The sequence below is a fragment of the Elephantulus edwardii genome, unplaced genomic scaffold (assembly GCF_000299155.1).
Source record: "Elephantulus edwardii isolate Elephantulus edwardi_28Jun2011 unplaced genomic scaffold, EleEdw1.0 scaffold00029, whole genome shotgun sequence".
Classification (NCBI taxonomy): Eukaryota; Metazoa; Chordata; class Mammalia; order Macroscelidea; family Macroscelididae; genus Elephantulus; species Elephantulus edwardii.
In genome coordinates, this window is record NW_006399779.1 from 3893141 (window position 1) to 3909747 (window position 16607).

Here is a 16607-nt window from a genome sequence, read left to right on the forward strand (position 1 = left end):
ATTTAATAAACATTTTTAATATCAAAATATCTAGCATATTTATGTATGCTTACAAGTTCTCAACTATATAAGCAATCAATCTACAATGCCCTATCATTTCAATAAGAAAATCCAGCAACTGTCATTTACACAACTAAAATGGGACAGACTTACTTTAATGTATTACCTTAATTAGTAAAGAGCTTAATTTAAATAATTTTTTTTTAAAAAAATCACACTAAATATGCTAATTTATTTTGGAAAGAGTACACTTTGACATTTTTTACTTTTCCGCCCCCTCTTGTTGTGTACTGTTGCGTTAGATCTGACTGGCACAGGAGGAGATTGCCCTTCCTTCTCCAGCAGACCATCTGGTGGATTTGAACTACGCCCCTTTGGGATTACTGAGCAGCTTCTTGAAACTAGGCCACCAGAGTTTTCTGTTTTGACATTTTTTAAAAATACTAATACTACCTAAGGTTCACTGAGGAGATGGCTAAACTACAAGTTTTCTCTCAGTAAACATCTTCTGTTTCTATTACTCAAATATACCCCCAAGTGGCCACAGCACATTACAACAAATAGAAATAAAACGCATCCTTACCACTCCATTAACAGAAAGGAGTTGATCTCCTCTTTTGAGGCCGCCATGTCTATCAGCAATCCCACCTGGAATTATTCGTGAGATGTAGATTGGAGAGTTTTGTTCTTTGCCTCCCATAATATTGAATCCGAGGCCCTCTTCTGTTTTTGGTAACTCAACAACTCGAGGATGAGAATGCCCTTCACTGGCAGCAAATGCCGCAACAGTAGCCTGAAAGAAAATCTTACATTTAAAAATATGACCCATGTTTACTTTAGTTTTTCCTGTCTTTTAGAAACTACTTTTGAGGTGTATTTTGGATGTCAGAATGTTCACAAATGGTTTTTGAGACAGGATGGGAACGAATAGCCCAAGATTTAGAGAAGTTTGCCCAACTGCACAGAACTGAGCAAGCGGGTTTGGTGGGCATATGAACACTCCACATCAAGGAATTCAACACAGCCAGCACAGCATTTCAGAAGCCCTTAGCTTTGAGCTGGACAGGCCTACTCCTGTAGGGCCTCTGTGTAGGATATAACTTACCTCTACAATCTATGTAGTGACAACCACACTGTCATTCTGGCTGGTACACTTTATTTAGTGTAAAGTAATGAATATTATGGGTTGAGAAATAATACTGAGAAAAAGAGGTCAAAGTGAACGCTGTGGTTTTTTGCTACAGCTAAGTACCTCTTGTTAGATGCCATCAAGTCAACTACGCTCATAAGAACAACAAATCTGAACTCTTCTCTGGCCTGCACCATCCTCCTCATCTCAGATATGCTTGAATCCATTTCTCCAGTCACTGTGTCAATTCATCTTGTTGAGGTCGTCACCTCTCTCTGACCTTTTCCCAGCATGATGTCCTTTTTCAAGAACTGGTTCTATCTGGTTCCAAGGAGAAGCTGTCCAAAGTGAGTGAGACTAAATTTCAACATTCTTGCCTAAGGTGCACCTGGTTGCACTTTCTCCGAGAGACTTGTCTGTTCTTTTGGTAGTCAATGGGATATTCAGTATCTGTCTCCAACACCACAATTCAAAGGTATCCTTTGTTCTTCTAGTCTACCTTATTCATTGTCCAACTTTCCCATTTTCCAATGGGAAGTATAAGAAAATACCATGGATTAGATTGAGCACACTTTGGTCTTTAAACCAACAACCTTGCTCTTTAGAACTTGAGGTCTTGATAGTAGATTACCTACTTACTAGTAAAAACCTCAGAAAAATTCAAACAGCCACGTCCTTAAATCTTTCATATTTAGACTAGTAACCTTAGACAAAATGGGCTGAAACACTACTAGAAATATTGCTTATCGTATGTTGAGAACCATGGTGTTAAGAGACGACTCACACTTGACCCTTTAGCTGATTTTCAGAGGCAGTGAATCACATGGGAGAAGGCTGCCCACTTTTCTTCTGCAGAACAATCAGTGGATTTGAACTGCATACCATTGAACTGCAGTGCAGCTCTTTACCAGTAAGCCACCAGTTGCTCTTGCCTGGAGTTAGCTCCTATGGGATCCTGAAGACATATTGGCTTCTCTTTCTCTGTACTCAAAATCAAGGATGAAAAAAAAAAGATTTCATTCCAATCTTTCTGGGGTGTAATATTAAGCACTGCACTGCTAACCAAAAAGTCAGTGATATGAATCCACCAGCTGCTGCGTAGGAGAAGACGAGCAGTCTTCTCCTGTAATGATTTAGTGCCCTGGAAATCTGAAGAAGGTCGCCATGAGTTAGAATCGATTGAATGGCAGTGGGTCTGACTATGTGTGTAAATTTGTGGTTTTTAATTTTATTTTTAAATTAAACCACATCTACGTATTACATTTCTAGTCAACAGAGAATATATTATTTTATGTGGTGAGTCTTCCATCTCTAAAATATAGAATCCTAACACTTCTATCTGTAAATCCTGGTTATTTCTGCTGTTACATACCATAGAGAACCAACCCATACCTGACCCTCCAGCAGCTTTTCAGAGGCAATAAGCACATGAGAGGAGATTGCCTATCAATCTCACACGGAGTGGTTGGTGGCCCTGAACTGCGTGCCTTATAATTCTGTTATACGGTAAATCAGGTGTTGTGATATTACCAAAAGGGTTGTAGTTCAAATCTACCACCTGATCTGTGGAATAAACATGGGCAATCCCCTCCTGTAAACATCTGCAGCCTTGGAAACCCAATGGAAGGGGTATGCATCTGAATTGACTTGAAAGCAGGGATTTAGAATGTCTACAAACATAACCCAAATCCAATTTGGAAACAGGGTTCTTTTTTGTGTCAATGAGTCACACTGTAAAACACAAACTTTAATAAAGTCATACACAGAAAAATATGTAGATTAGACATGTACAAGAGAGGTGTCAACTTAACAGTGCCAACGAATCTCAGGGGTCAACTGCCATGAAAGGATTATCTGGCAAGGACTTGACCCTGATTTAGACTGTCAGCTGCTAGAACTATTAGAAGAGAAAATTGTATTCTGTAAAGTTACTCAACTTTTTAACAGCGTCACTCAGCTAACGTACTAATCTGTTGCTGTTAAGCTGATTCTAACCTTATAGGGCAGAGCAGAACTGCCCCATAGAGGCATATGTAAATATCACTAGAAGTAGGCTGCTATACTGTTCATGGAAAAGCTAGTAGGTTCAAACTGACAACTTTTCAGTTAGCAGCAAAGAATTTTAATCATCGAGCCATTCAGTAAGGGACTCCATATCAGTGAAAAATCATCTGAAGCTTTGGTGGCCTAGTGGGTAAGGAGTTGCACTTTCCACCCAAAGGCTTGCAGTTTGGATTCACTAGCTGCTGCATGGGACAAAGATGGGTAATTTCCTCCTCTGCGATTCATGGCTCCCAAAAACTTGCTGGAGGGTTAATGATGAGTTAGTTCTGACTCGAAGGCAACAAGAAGTTCGAATTTTTTAACAATTCTAATGTAAGTCACCTCCTGTGTTTGCTTACTCCATAAGAGATCGATGTCTGAATTATTTAAAGAAACGACTTGAAAAACGTTACTACTGCCTTCAAGTTCATTCCCACTCACAGAAACACTAAGACAGAACAGAACTACTCTATATTGATTCCAAAGCGAAATCTTTACAGAAGCACCTTGCCAGTTTTCTCCTATAGAGCACCTGGTGGCCTTCAACAGCATAATTTCTGACTGGCATGGAAGTGCTTTAACTACTGTACCACCAAAACTCCCCTGAGGAAAAACTGGTGTGGAAAAGCACACAATACTTTCCATCTGCAGCTCCAAAAAGGCAATCTATTAAAGCATTATACTGTATCTGCCGAGTTAAATAGAAAAAAGGCTCTGGAGAAAAAGAATTTTGACTAAAATTTGCAGATTCTAGATATGTAATATATAACACAATTATATACTGTATATGCATATTATTACTTGCAAGCAAATACATTTTTAATGCATTATTCAAACATCATAAAATCTCCCAAAGTGTAAAAAACTTATCCTAGTACTCGAGTTTAGAACACTATGCTTTAAAAAATAAGATACTACACTAGCTTTAAAAAGAAGTATTTTGAATATATTTATTTAAAATCTAATTTATAAAAAATGATCTCGCTTTTGGTAAACAACAAAAATGTACTACCTTTGCAGTTGCATTAGCTCTCACTTCAGGACTGCTACTGATGTCCACAGTTTCATAAACATGTTCATACACCTGTAAAATCCAAAGTTAACACTATGATTTTAAGTTTTAGAAGACACCATGTCAGAGATCTTTTTGAGGTTAACTTTCAGCCAAGTTACATATCTTTAGAAGGGGTTTCTGGTAGAAATAGCAAGTTTGAGAGGGGTGTTTGTTTTATTTTTTCATTCACATTGTGTTACAATCATTCCCATACACTGTGTCTTACAGACTTAATCATTATTTATATATGCCCACTTTTACCCAGTCTTTTCAGATTCCTACTGGATTGTTCCTTATTTCTTCACCCTCTACCTCCACCCATCAAATTCTGCAACCCTGTGATGTGCCCCCTCTCCGTTCTCAGCCCCCCTTTTCCCCTCCCTTTCTGGATATCCATACGCATATTACTAGTTATCTTTTGTTTGTACAATAATGGTCTTAGGCAGTATTTGCCCTTAAGAGGAGTTAGTTCACTCAGTATAATGCTTTCTAGTGTTTCCAAATTTTAAAAAATGGTTACTCTTCAATCTCCTCCTGTACCAGTCAGATCTGATTTGACCACACACACACACTCTCCCTACAATTTTAAAAAAAAAAAAAGGTTACTCTTGAGTGCTGCATAGTATTCCATCCTGTGAACATACCACAAATTCTCAATCCAGCCATTTGTTGATGTATATTTAGGCTGTTTCCATGTTCTTGCTATTGTAACACTGCTATGAACATCGGTGTACAAATCTTCATTTCTGTATTTCAGTTCTATTTTTCTTGAGGTAGTTTCTTAGTAGTAATATAATTGGGTCATATGGAATCTCTATGTTCAGCTTGTTGAGGAAATGTCAAATTGTCTTCCAGGGTGGCTATACCATTTTACAATCCCACCAACAGTGTATGAGAATTCCAATTTTTCCACATAAGAGGGGTGATTTTAATGTTTTTGGTTTTTTGTTTAAATAAAGGCAATTTTAGTTCCTTAAAAAAATTCTGAACGTGAGACCACAGGGTTGTACAATTTAGGTGGGAGTGGGGTGGGGGGGAAGCAAATGAGAAGGGATGTGGTGGGGACCTGACGAGATAGGGTAATGATGGGCAAGGTCCAATGGCAATTAATTTTCTAAAACATAATGCATGGTAGTGGAGTGGCCTTGGCGGGGGTGGAGTGGAGGGAAGAAGAGAGAAAAATACAACAAGTAATGAAAGGAAATCCAAAATATCTGTAAAGGTCCATTAAAATAAAAAAAAAATTCACTATTAAAAAACAACACCCCAAACCCAACATAATGCATGGGAATGATTGTATCAAAACAATATATACAAACTTTTAAGCAAACCAATAAAAAAAATTACTGAACTTAAATTTCCTAGTATTATCTGATTTTTTTCTGATCACATAATTAGTGAATTTTACCTGGCTTACTCACCTCTCGTACAGCATTGCAGAATTCACTTTGAAGAACTCTTTGTAAGGCCTGAAGTTTCTGTGGTGGGACCTCTCCACTCCTTTGTAGTTTTTCCAACAATTCAATTGCTCTACAAATATCTGGAGTTAAACAGAATTGAGAAATCATTTTCTCTGAAGAGTCTCTTAATAGCTTCGTAGTTAAGCTTCATTTCTCAAAGAGTAAGTAACAGGAAATATGTAGAAGATGGACAAAAAAGTATGACTGTGACCATGGGTGCACATGGTCAGGGGAAAAGAGGTAGTGTGTGTATATGTGTTCATGGAGGGTGAATCTAAATCCACTGCCACAGATTTGACTCCTGGTGACCCTCCATTGGGTTTTCCAAGCTATGAATTTTTACAGGAGAGACTGTCCATCTTTTGTCCACGGAGTACCTGGTGGATCAGAACTACTGATCTTGTTTTTAGTAGTAACATGTAACACATTACAGAGCCATTTGGGCTCCATATATATGAAAGGCAGGAATGTAAAAACTGAGGTGGTTAAGTATCGCAGTAGATTAAGGAAAAAAATACTAATGACATACAAGTATAAAATTCAAAAAATAATATTTTTGAGAGATAAAAGAAAATGTGAAAGCAAAATAGAAGTGTCCCAGGAAAATGGAAGGGGAATGAAGGCTATGAAGGCTACAGTGTACGGATATCATAACATGGGTTAGGGAAAAAAAGGGCAAGATATAATAAGGGTAGGCCTGCACAAAATGATCGAGGCAAGGGAAGGCAATGGAAAGAGCAAAAGTGCTTAAGGGATCAGAGGTAAATGTTGTAGATAACCCTGGTAATGCAGTAACAATAGTCTACCCATAGGCAAGCTGAATAGGATGGGAAAGTATAAGGGTCCACACTGTTATGAGTCATCAGGTTGGAACCAACTCATAGCTGACCCTCTGGTGCAGCAGGAGACTGCCTATTTTCTTCTCTCTCAGAACAGCTAGTGGATTCCAACTGTTTGCTTTCAGGTTGGCAGTGTATCTCCATATCCCTTTAGCCAACACAGGTCATGAACATGTATCAGTTTGACGAAGACTATTTCTATGTGATATTTAAATGTGCTATAACTGTGCAAAGGCATTTAACTGTGGATCATAACAAACTGTGGCTGACTCTCAGAAGAATGGGAATCCCAGAACACTTGATCGTACTAATGAGAAACCTATACCTGGACCAAGAGGCAGTCGTCAGAACAGAGCAAGGAAACACTGCATGGTTCAAAATTGGGAAGGGCGTACGCCAGGGATGTGTCCTGTCTCCATACCTTTTCAACCTGTATGCAGAATAGATCATCTGGGAGGCTGGGCTCTATGAGGAGAAATGTGGCATCAGGATGGTGGAAGATCTATAAACAATCTGCATTATGCAGATGACACAACCCTGTTTGCTGAAACTGAGGAGGACCTGAAGCGTCTGCTGAAGAGGGTCAAGGACTGCAGCCTCCAATACGGATTGAGGCTCAATGTCAATTGTTCACAGCTTTAGTTAGCTTGGTTCCACAGTCAACACTCTCGGCACCAGTAGCCAGGAAATTAAAAGACATAGTGTGATGGGAAAGTCTGCTGTTAGGGACCTCTCCAAAGTACTGAAGAGTAATGGTGTCTCTCTGGAGACGAAGGTGCGTCTGATACAGGCCACGGTCTTTGCTATCACTTGTTACGCATCAGAGAGTTGGACAATGCCTAAGGAGGATAGAAGGAGAACTGATGCCTTTGAGCTGTGGTGCTGGAGAAGAGTATTGAGGGTACCATGGACTGCTAAGAAAACAGATTTGTCCTGGAAAGGGTTAAATCGGTGGCTCCTTGGAGGCAAGGATTCTGAGTCTCCGTCTAACATACTTTGGACATGTTGTAAGGAGGGACGGGTCCTTGGAGAGGGAGATCATGCTTGGTAGGTTGGAGGGACAGCACAGGAGGGGAAAGCCCTCTATGAGGTGGACTGATTCAGTGACTGGGATAATCAGGATGGGAGTGTCAGAAACAGTGTGATTAGCACAGAACAGAGCAGAGTTTAGGGCTGTTGTACATAGGGTCGCTATGAGTCACAAGCAACTTGACAGCACATACAACAACATAACTACATCACCAAATATTGTAAAACATATTGTGGTTAAGTGCTCTCAAGTACAGAAATAAAGTTAGAGAAACTTCTTAGCTATACCAAGCACCAAGAGAAGATGAGTTGCTGACCCTGGGGGACATAGTCTTGAGGGATACCGAAGCCAGCTGACATAATATAGTCCATAAAGACAAAGATTTACTTCAGCAAGTGCTAACTGGGGTCCTAAAAGCTTTTGAGTAGCCTTTTCAGGTCTCTCCTTGGCTGAAGCAAAGCAAAATTAAGAAAATCAAAGATTCATGGAAAAATTAGCTCAAAGGATTACTGGATCAGCTGAGTTTCCACCCTCCATGACTGTGAATCCAGAAAAACTATATAAGTTATGTAGCTACTACTGACAACCCTATCCCTGAAAGGGGTCACAGTAGGAGGTCCTGTAAGAAATGGGTAAACAATATGGACAGAAGTCAGAATAAAAAAAGATCCAACTCTCTGGCCCAGCTGAACCTCCAAGACCATGGCCCCTAAAAAAATCAAAACCTATTAGTATTACTAATGGCAGGTTTCTTGTAAAATTTGAGAGGAATGCCTCATCTTTAACTCCAAAATGGGATTATGGGTCTAACCCAAGATGTTCTCCTTAGCAGCAAAAAACAGAACCCATTATAGTCTGAGGGCTCTTTGTTGCTGCTTGGTGTCATTAAGTTGGCCCTGACTCAGAGATCCTATGTACAATAGAACGAAACCCTGCTCAGTCACAGGATTGTGCACTGGTGCTCTCCAATTCACAGGGTTGTTGTCATCGTCCATCCATCTCACTGAGGATCTTCCTTTCCCTTTGGAAACATGATGTTTGCCCCAATAACCAGAACCCTCTTCATAACATCCAAAAGTATGTGAGATCAATCTCTACAACAATTAGACGTAGAATTGAACTCATGTTCATGACGACTTGGGTTTGAACAATAGATAGGCCTGTAAGGTGGACAATAAAACCAGGAAAGTACTAATGAACCTTCTTTCATCAAAACAATCAATCAACTGACATCAAAAGGGCAGTATTTGTTCATATACAAAGCTAAGAAGGCAAGAAGGAGCAAGTAAGAATGAATGCATCTGGAAATACAGGGAAGATGTGGGAGGAATGCTCCTCCACTGCAGGGCATTAGAATTAAGTCATGAAACAAAAGACTGCATGACTTGTTAAATGGAAAACCCATTTGCTCTATAAACTTTCACTCAAATCCCAATATAGGGTTTCCTGTCTCTTTTTTATAAGGACTTTAACAAAAGTTTACAGAAAAGTTGGATTTTCATTCACTCATTGTCACACATTTTCCTCTCTATGCCCCACAAATTCACTTAAAAACAAAATAAAGATACTAATTCATTGTTGCATAATTTCCTCCCTCTCCCCCAACCCAGTCCACTTTGTTATGCACCTCTTATTCTGGACTACTGTCATACAGATAATGCCTAATCATGCATTCCTTTTAAACAGTTCTTTCCTTTATCTGTTCAAATGCAGCGTTAGTTATGTATCCCCTCTTTTCTCAGTTTCCCTGCAACCCCCATGTAAGTCATTTTGTAACCGTATATGCAGTATTTATCCTTTTGTGACTGAGGTATTTCACTCAGCATAATGTCCTCGAGGGTCACCCATGCTGTGTAATATTAGATCCTTGGTTTTCCAGTGCTGCACAGTATTCTATTGTGTGAATATACATTAGGTTTTCTTGGTTTTTTTTTTTTCTATCTATTCATCTGTCGATGGGAATTTGGGTTGCTTCCATCCTGTTGCTATTGTGAATAATGCATCAATAAACACGGGTGTGCATACATCTATCTGGGAGGCAGCCCTGGTGTCTTTAGGATATATTCCTAGTAGTACAATTGCTGGGTCAAATGGTATTTCTATTTCTAAATTTCTGAAAAAGAACCAGACAACTTTCCATAGTATTGTAACATTTTACATTCCCACCAGCAGTAAGAGTTCCAATCTCCCCACAAATTCACCAGCATTTGTTGTGTACTGCCCTGTTGAAATTTGCTATTGTTGCTTACTGGGCCAACAGGTGTGTGTGTGTTTTTTTTTTTTAATGTTCTAGTCAGTTATTTATTTGTCATTCTAAAGACTAGCACATTTACAGCATACATGGCTTTGAATGAGCTCGGAATATATAAAACAGTGGCTATATGTTTATATATGGTAATACTGTCCAAAACAAATAAATTAAAGTATTTGAATGCACTAAGCTTGGCAAGTACAGTTGTGTAGGGACAGACTGTTAAGAAAGGTATCACTGAAGAACTGTGGCCTGAATGTGATAGGTACATGAACTACACACTGCTTTGGAAAATGTAGCAGTATTATCAGAAACTATGCAGTAAAAAAATTCACCTAATTAACATATTTAACAACCAAAGCACTGAACAGTACAAAACACTGTGTGCCAGTGAAATGCCTTTTCCTACAGAGAAACAGGAAACATATGTAGATAGAAATGCTGAGTAGTAGGGCATATTTGAAACAATAATACAAATGACTAAAATTAGTTGGTCTGTTTACAACTCAAAATCATTAATGTGGTGTCTTAATCAAGGTAAGCTCCATCAAATATGCTTACATAACAGAAAAAAACCCAACAAAATAATTTTGTCAATCTGTTTTCAAAAATACCTATGTGATCCTGGGAAAATAATTTATGTCTCAGGTAACTCCACTGTAAAATGGAAATTACAGTATCCTCCTTTTAAGTTCTTAGGTAAGTGACTCAAATGGTATCACATATGACAGAAGGTCTGGCACATCAGGAGCTTACAAGAAGAAATGTTATCCTGGTATCAACTAAAAATAAATATTGAGGGACTGCATACAATCATAAAAATATATGAAACATTCCAGGTAATTCTTAATGGAAAGACTAAGTGCTCAAATGTTTCTGAATTATGAAATATTTCAGAGTCATGTTTAAAACAGCATTAATGACCATCTTTTCTTTTGCCTTTGAGTTGAGCACAACGCATAGTGACCTCATGAACAAAAGGCCTGAAGCCCCTCTACAACCATCAACATTTGTGAAAGTTCACAGAGTTTCCGAAGGCACGTTATTTAGGAAGTGGATGCCCCCACCCTGCTTCCAAACCTATCAAAGCATGTTATTATTGTTATGTGCCATTGAGGTGCCTGCGATGTATAGTGACCCTGTGTACAACAGCTCTGAACCTCTCCCTGTCCTGGGCCAGTCTCACACCAACTCCCATTGCTCCAGTTACTATATCAATCCATCTCATCCAGGGCCGCCTTCTCCTGTGCTGTCTGTCACCCTTCTGAACATGATGTCCTTCTCCAATGACCAATCTCTCCTGACTACGTGGTCAAAGTAGGTGAGGCTTCAAAATCCTAGCCTCCAAGGAAAGACTTGGTTTCACCCTCTCCAAGATAGCCCTATTTGTTTTCTTGGCAGTCCATGGTATGTTCAAGACTCTCCTCTAGCACCATAAATCAAAAGACATTGATTCTTCTTCTGTCATCCTTAAGTCACTGTCCAACTTTCTGAAGCACAAGTAACTGATGGGGGGGAGTGGTGGGCAGGGAGAAAAAGGCAACAATGAATGAATGGAAATTAAAAAATCTATGTAAATGTTCATTAAAATAAAACAAACAAACAACACAGCCCAAAACAAGTAATTGAGAAGACCATGGCCCAGATTAGGCACACCTTTGTATCAGACTGCTATCGTTGCTCTTTAGCACTCTGGAGAGATCCATGACAGCAGATTTTCCCCAATGCAATTAGTCTTTTGATTTCCTGACTGCTGGTGTTAAAAGTGCTGACTGTGGATCTGAGCAAGCTGTAATTGCTAACCACCTCAATCTCTTCTCCATCTATTATGGTGCTGCCAATTGGCCCAGTAGTAAGAATCTGTGTCTTCTTGATATTGAGTTTCAATCCATATTGAAGACTACAGTCCTTGACCTTTTGCAGCAAGTGCTTCAGGTCTTCTTTGAAACTAAACAAGCAAAGTTGTGCCATCTGCATATTGTAGGTTGTTACTGAATCTTCCTCCAATCTTGATGCCACACTCCTCCTCATTATGCCCTGCTTCTTAATAAGCTGTTCTGCATACAGATTGAAAAGGTATGGGGAGAGGATGCATCCCTGACACACTCCTTTCCTGATTTTGAACCATGCAGTGTTTCTTTGCTCTGTTCTGAGGACTGCTTCTTGGTCCAAGTATAGGTTTCAAATAAGCACAATCTGAGATTCCCATTTTCCTCAAGGCTAGCCACAATTTATCGTGATTCATACAGTCAAAAACTTTGCATAGTCAATGAAACACAGACATTCTTCTGGTACTCTCTGCTTTCTGACAAAATCCATCTGACATTGGCAATAATGTCCCTAATGCCACAGAAGTCATTACAAAGAGGGAAGAAGACCAAAACGGATGTCAGAAGAGACTCTGAATATTGCACTAGAGCACCGAGAAGCCAAAGTTAAGGGAAGAAATCAAGAAGTTAAGGAGCTAAATAGAAGATTTCAAAGGGCTGCTAGGGAAGAAAAGGCAAAATATTATAATGAAATGTGCAAGGAGCTGGAGTTAGAAAATCAAAAGGGCCGAACTCTCACAGCATTTAAGATGAAAGAACTAAAGAATAAATTCAAGCCACGAGTTGCAACACTTAAGGATGCTATGGGCAGAATATGAATTATTTGGAAAGCATTAAAAGATGGAAGGAGTATACAGAGTCATTGTACCAAAAATAATTGGCTGACACAGAAGAATTTCAAGAAACAACATATGATCAAGAGGCAATGGTGATGAAGGAGGAAGTGCAGGCTGCTCTGAAGGACTTGGCAAAAAATAAAGCGCCAAGAATTGATGGAATACCAACTGATGTATTTCAGCAAACAGATGCTGCCCTGTATGGGCTCACCAAGTTGTGCCAAGAAATCTGGAGGACTACTTGGCCAACTGACTGGAAGAGATCCATATTTATTCCAATTCCTAAAAAAGGTGACCTGTTGACAGAGTGTGGAAATTACTGAACAATATCGCGCACTAGCAAAATCCTGCTGAAGATTATCCTTTTTACCGGAGGGAGCTAAAATATTATTCTACCATTCCCGTACCTCCTTGATTTAAATGGAAGAAATTATAAATTTCATGTTATACTGAAGAAATGTCATGTAACTTAAAATTATTTTTACTGGAATTACCTGGTCTTTATGTTTGCAACTAGAAAAGAAGGGATGCAACATACAAAGGGGAAGATCTTTAAATTTCAGATAATAAAAACATTGTATTTATTAGTTGCTGTCAAGCCAACTGTGACTCAAGGATTGCTTGGTACGCTGCCATCTTCATGACTGCTGATTAAAGCATAAACTGGTATCAATCAAATGCAGTGAAAACAAACCGCCATTCTGATTTCTCACACAAGGATGGCTAACGATCAGTTCTCATTTATAACGTAGCAGCATATAAGCCTTATAAAAACTTCCAATTTACAAAAACCTAGCAAAATTCAAAACACTCTATTGTAACCTGAACTATACCCAACGGAGGTAAGTGTTTCAAGGCCTCACATTTTAATGATTTTAGAATGCACTCATGATCTTGGTCAGGTACACCAATTTTAAATACATTTAAGTACAATTGTAAAATGGCTGCAACTGTTAATGAATAAAATCTGTTGAAAAGAATTACAAATAAGAATCAGAACTGATGTAATTTTACCTTTTATCCCCTCTAAATGGTTACCACTTGTAATTAATCCTGTTAATTTTTTTTTCTTCTTTTTATTATTTTGTGTGCATGTACCGTCAAATCAGATGACTGGTACAGGAGGATATTGCTCCTCCTTCTCCGGCAGAGCATCTGGTGGATTCGAACAGTAATCCTGTTAATTAACACCTCATTGTGTAACTGAAAGAGGGGGCATCTCCAGAAAGAAGAAGAGGAACTATGATTATCCAAACTAGATGTCAGATGTGAAGTTCCAAATTATTTTGTGCTGCACTTAAAAAAAAAAAAGACAAAAGACCGCCAACATAGACGAATGCTATAGCAAGCTTTCAAAGAAGAACACCTACTCTTGTTAACACCAAACAGATTTGTTCCAAGCTACAAAGCACAGTGCTTTTGTATTCTGGAGGAAGATGTCACAGTCCTAGTCTTAACTTAGCAACTCTTCCCAGAGCAGCTACTCCTCTGTCAAAAAAGATGCTTTAATTAATAGCCTGGTGGGTTGAAGAGATACAATCTCACTTAAAAAGAGGTTTCTAAAAGTTGAACACCATCAAGAACAAAACAGAAATGCTAAGTATGCGTTTGTTTGTGATGGTATGAGGAAGTAGAATAATTGTAAGAATGTGTGATGACATGAGGAATTACTAATCCTAGAAATGCATTCCCTTCTTAGAAAATGTTACTTAGCAGGCAGACTGTAACTACGAATTATTAATATTGGCAAGATAATTTCTTTCTTTTTTGTTTTTTTTAAAATTAAATTTTATTCGTTTTAATGAACATTTACAGAGATTTTGGGTTTTCATTCATTCATTGTTCCACTGCAAGATAATTTCTATATTATATCCCAATTAACCTGAGGTCACCCAGTCAACTAAGCCTCACAATCATAGAGTAAAACTATACCTATACTGGTTTTTTTTGGCTCTAACTTTTATACAAACAGATACATGCACTAGTGTTAGGGGCGGGTACCTGTCACCAAAGTCAGTAGTCTAGGGCAACCAGTTTGCACCACCCAATTTACTATTAGTACTCGATTTTTTTCATTCTGTATTCCTTAATTATTGGTAATAATTTCTAAGACTGTAGAGTCATGAGTATACTTGTAATTGTTTTTGGGGGAGGAAGTTTAAGAAGGAAATTGTAGAATATAGAAATTTGTAGTAGGACCTGTCTAGGTGCATAGTAAGGGATTTTAACAAGCTTTTCACACTACCCACTCAGCAGAACAGATACTAATTTCCTTGACATCTTTCCTAAGAGGGAAACAAACCACAGCTAGCAAATTAGGTTTGTACAGTTAAGATTACAACCATAAGCATTTTACAATTTACCGCTGTTCTATGTAACTAAGTTATGTAACCTTTCCAAGACCAAATTAATACACCAACAGCTACACTAAAGGCATGAATTATTTCATCCTAGATACACGTGGGGTGGCAAAAAATAAAGGTCGGATTATTAAGAGTGTATATCACGGGGTTCCGTGGAAACCACGATGTGTCTGGAAAGCCTGGCACTTGTTAGTGACGGCGGAGAACGGGTTTGTGCGTGTATATATAGCAGCAGTGGTGTCTGTTAAGAACCGCTTCTCGGGTTTACACGTCTCTGAACGTGTCTCCCAACGTCTGCTATGCCCACCCAGAAGTGGGTGTGTGATATGCATCTAAAAACACAAGCAGGTTGTGTGTCACTATATTAAGCCTCAGGACAGTCCCTGCGAGCAGAGGCGGCGAATGAGCATCAATCAAGAGACCGCAGGGGCCCTCCCCCGGGGCCCGGGGCAGCAATGGCGGTCGTCGCCGAAGCCAGTGCGAGGGACAGCTCAGCTTTCGGGTACTAGAGCTTAGGGTGCCCCTCCTCCTCTCTAGTGCCAGCGGACACTGCCAACCTCTCCACGCACTCCCGTCCAGCCATGGCCGCACTCACCCCTCTCCAGCCGCACAGGTTCTCCCAGCGCCGCCATCTTCTCCTTTTGCCCGCAGACCTACAGGAAATGAAGACAGCGTGCTGGGCGGGGCCTAGCCCGGAAGACGCGGGCCGCCCGGTATCGCGAGAGTAGGAGGTGTTGGGGACCCTTCCTGGCTGCTCAGTGGTCGGGTGTGACTGTCTTAGTCATCAGGCTACACGATGCCCAGCCCATCGACCTTCTGAGAGCTGTTCTTTAAATCTCTTTCCTGGTGCTTATTTCCTTCTTGGCCTCGCGTAGGAAAGTCAAGGGTTCTGAACTTGTAGTCGTTGTGTGATCATTAGTGGCTTTATGACCTCCATCCCTCCTTTGGCCTCAATTTCCGCACCATCTGTTAAATTCCTATCTAGGTTCCTGAAAGTCTAGGATTGTGTGGGCACTGTGGTAGGTGCAGTCCAGTCGCCTATGACTCCTAGCGACTAGATGAACAACACAGATCTTCGTCCTCGTGATCTCTGATAAGCTTGAGCCTTTGAACTAACAGGACAAAGCTACATACATGTATTCATTTGAGAAAATTAGTTTTAAATGTAGATGAATTTAGCCTGTGTTTTGATTTCATTACAACACAAAGCAAGCTGCATCTGTTAACAACCTCAAACTCTTCTCCGTCCATCACGGTACTGCCAATTGGCCCAGTGATGAGAATCTTTGTCTTCTTGATATTGAGCTTCAGTTGATATTGAAGACTACAGTCCTTGACCTTATGCAGCAAGTGCTTTAGGTCCTCCTCAATTTCAGCAAGCAAGGTTCTTCCTGTTCAAAGTATAGGTTTTGCATAAGCACTAACTATCAAGTGTTCTTGGATTCTCATTCTCCTCAAGGTTAACCACAATTTATTGTACTCCACACAGTCAAATGCCTTTGTGTAGTCAATAAAATACAGATAAGGTATCTCTCTGGTATTCTTTGCTTTCTCCCAAGATCCATCTGACATTGGCAATAATGTGTCACGACCTCTTCTAAATCTAGCTTGTATTTCAGGTATTACTCTGTCAATGTACTGTTCCAGTCATTTCTGGATAATCTTCAGCGGGATTTTGGTTGCTTGTAATATGAATGATATTGTATGATAATTTCTACACACTGTCGGGTCACCTTTTTTTGAAATGGGAATAAATAGGGATCTCTTGCAGTC

The 16607-nt window shown here is 39.5% G+C and overlaps 1 protein-coding gene across 1 annotated transcript in view; it reads right to left on the bottom strand.

The window, feature by feature from the left end:
• The window catches only part of LIN7C (lin-7 homolog C (C. elegans)), a 16751-nt gene extending 1285 nt beyond the window's left edge, over positions 1-15466 (bottom strand). The window contains exons 1-4 of the mRNA XM_006883774.1: positions 15430-15466; positions 5648-5766; positions 4185-4256; positions 584-793 (exon numbers count right to left, since the gene is read on the bottom strand). Of these exons, the coding sequence (XP_006883836.1) occupies positions 584-793; positions 4185-4256; positions 5648-5766; positions 15430-15466 (438 nt within the window). The remainder of the gene's footprint in view (positions 1-583; positions 794-4184; positions 4257-5647; positions 5767-15429) is intronic.
• Between the last annotated feature and the right edge of the window lie 1141 nt (positions 15467-16607).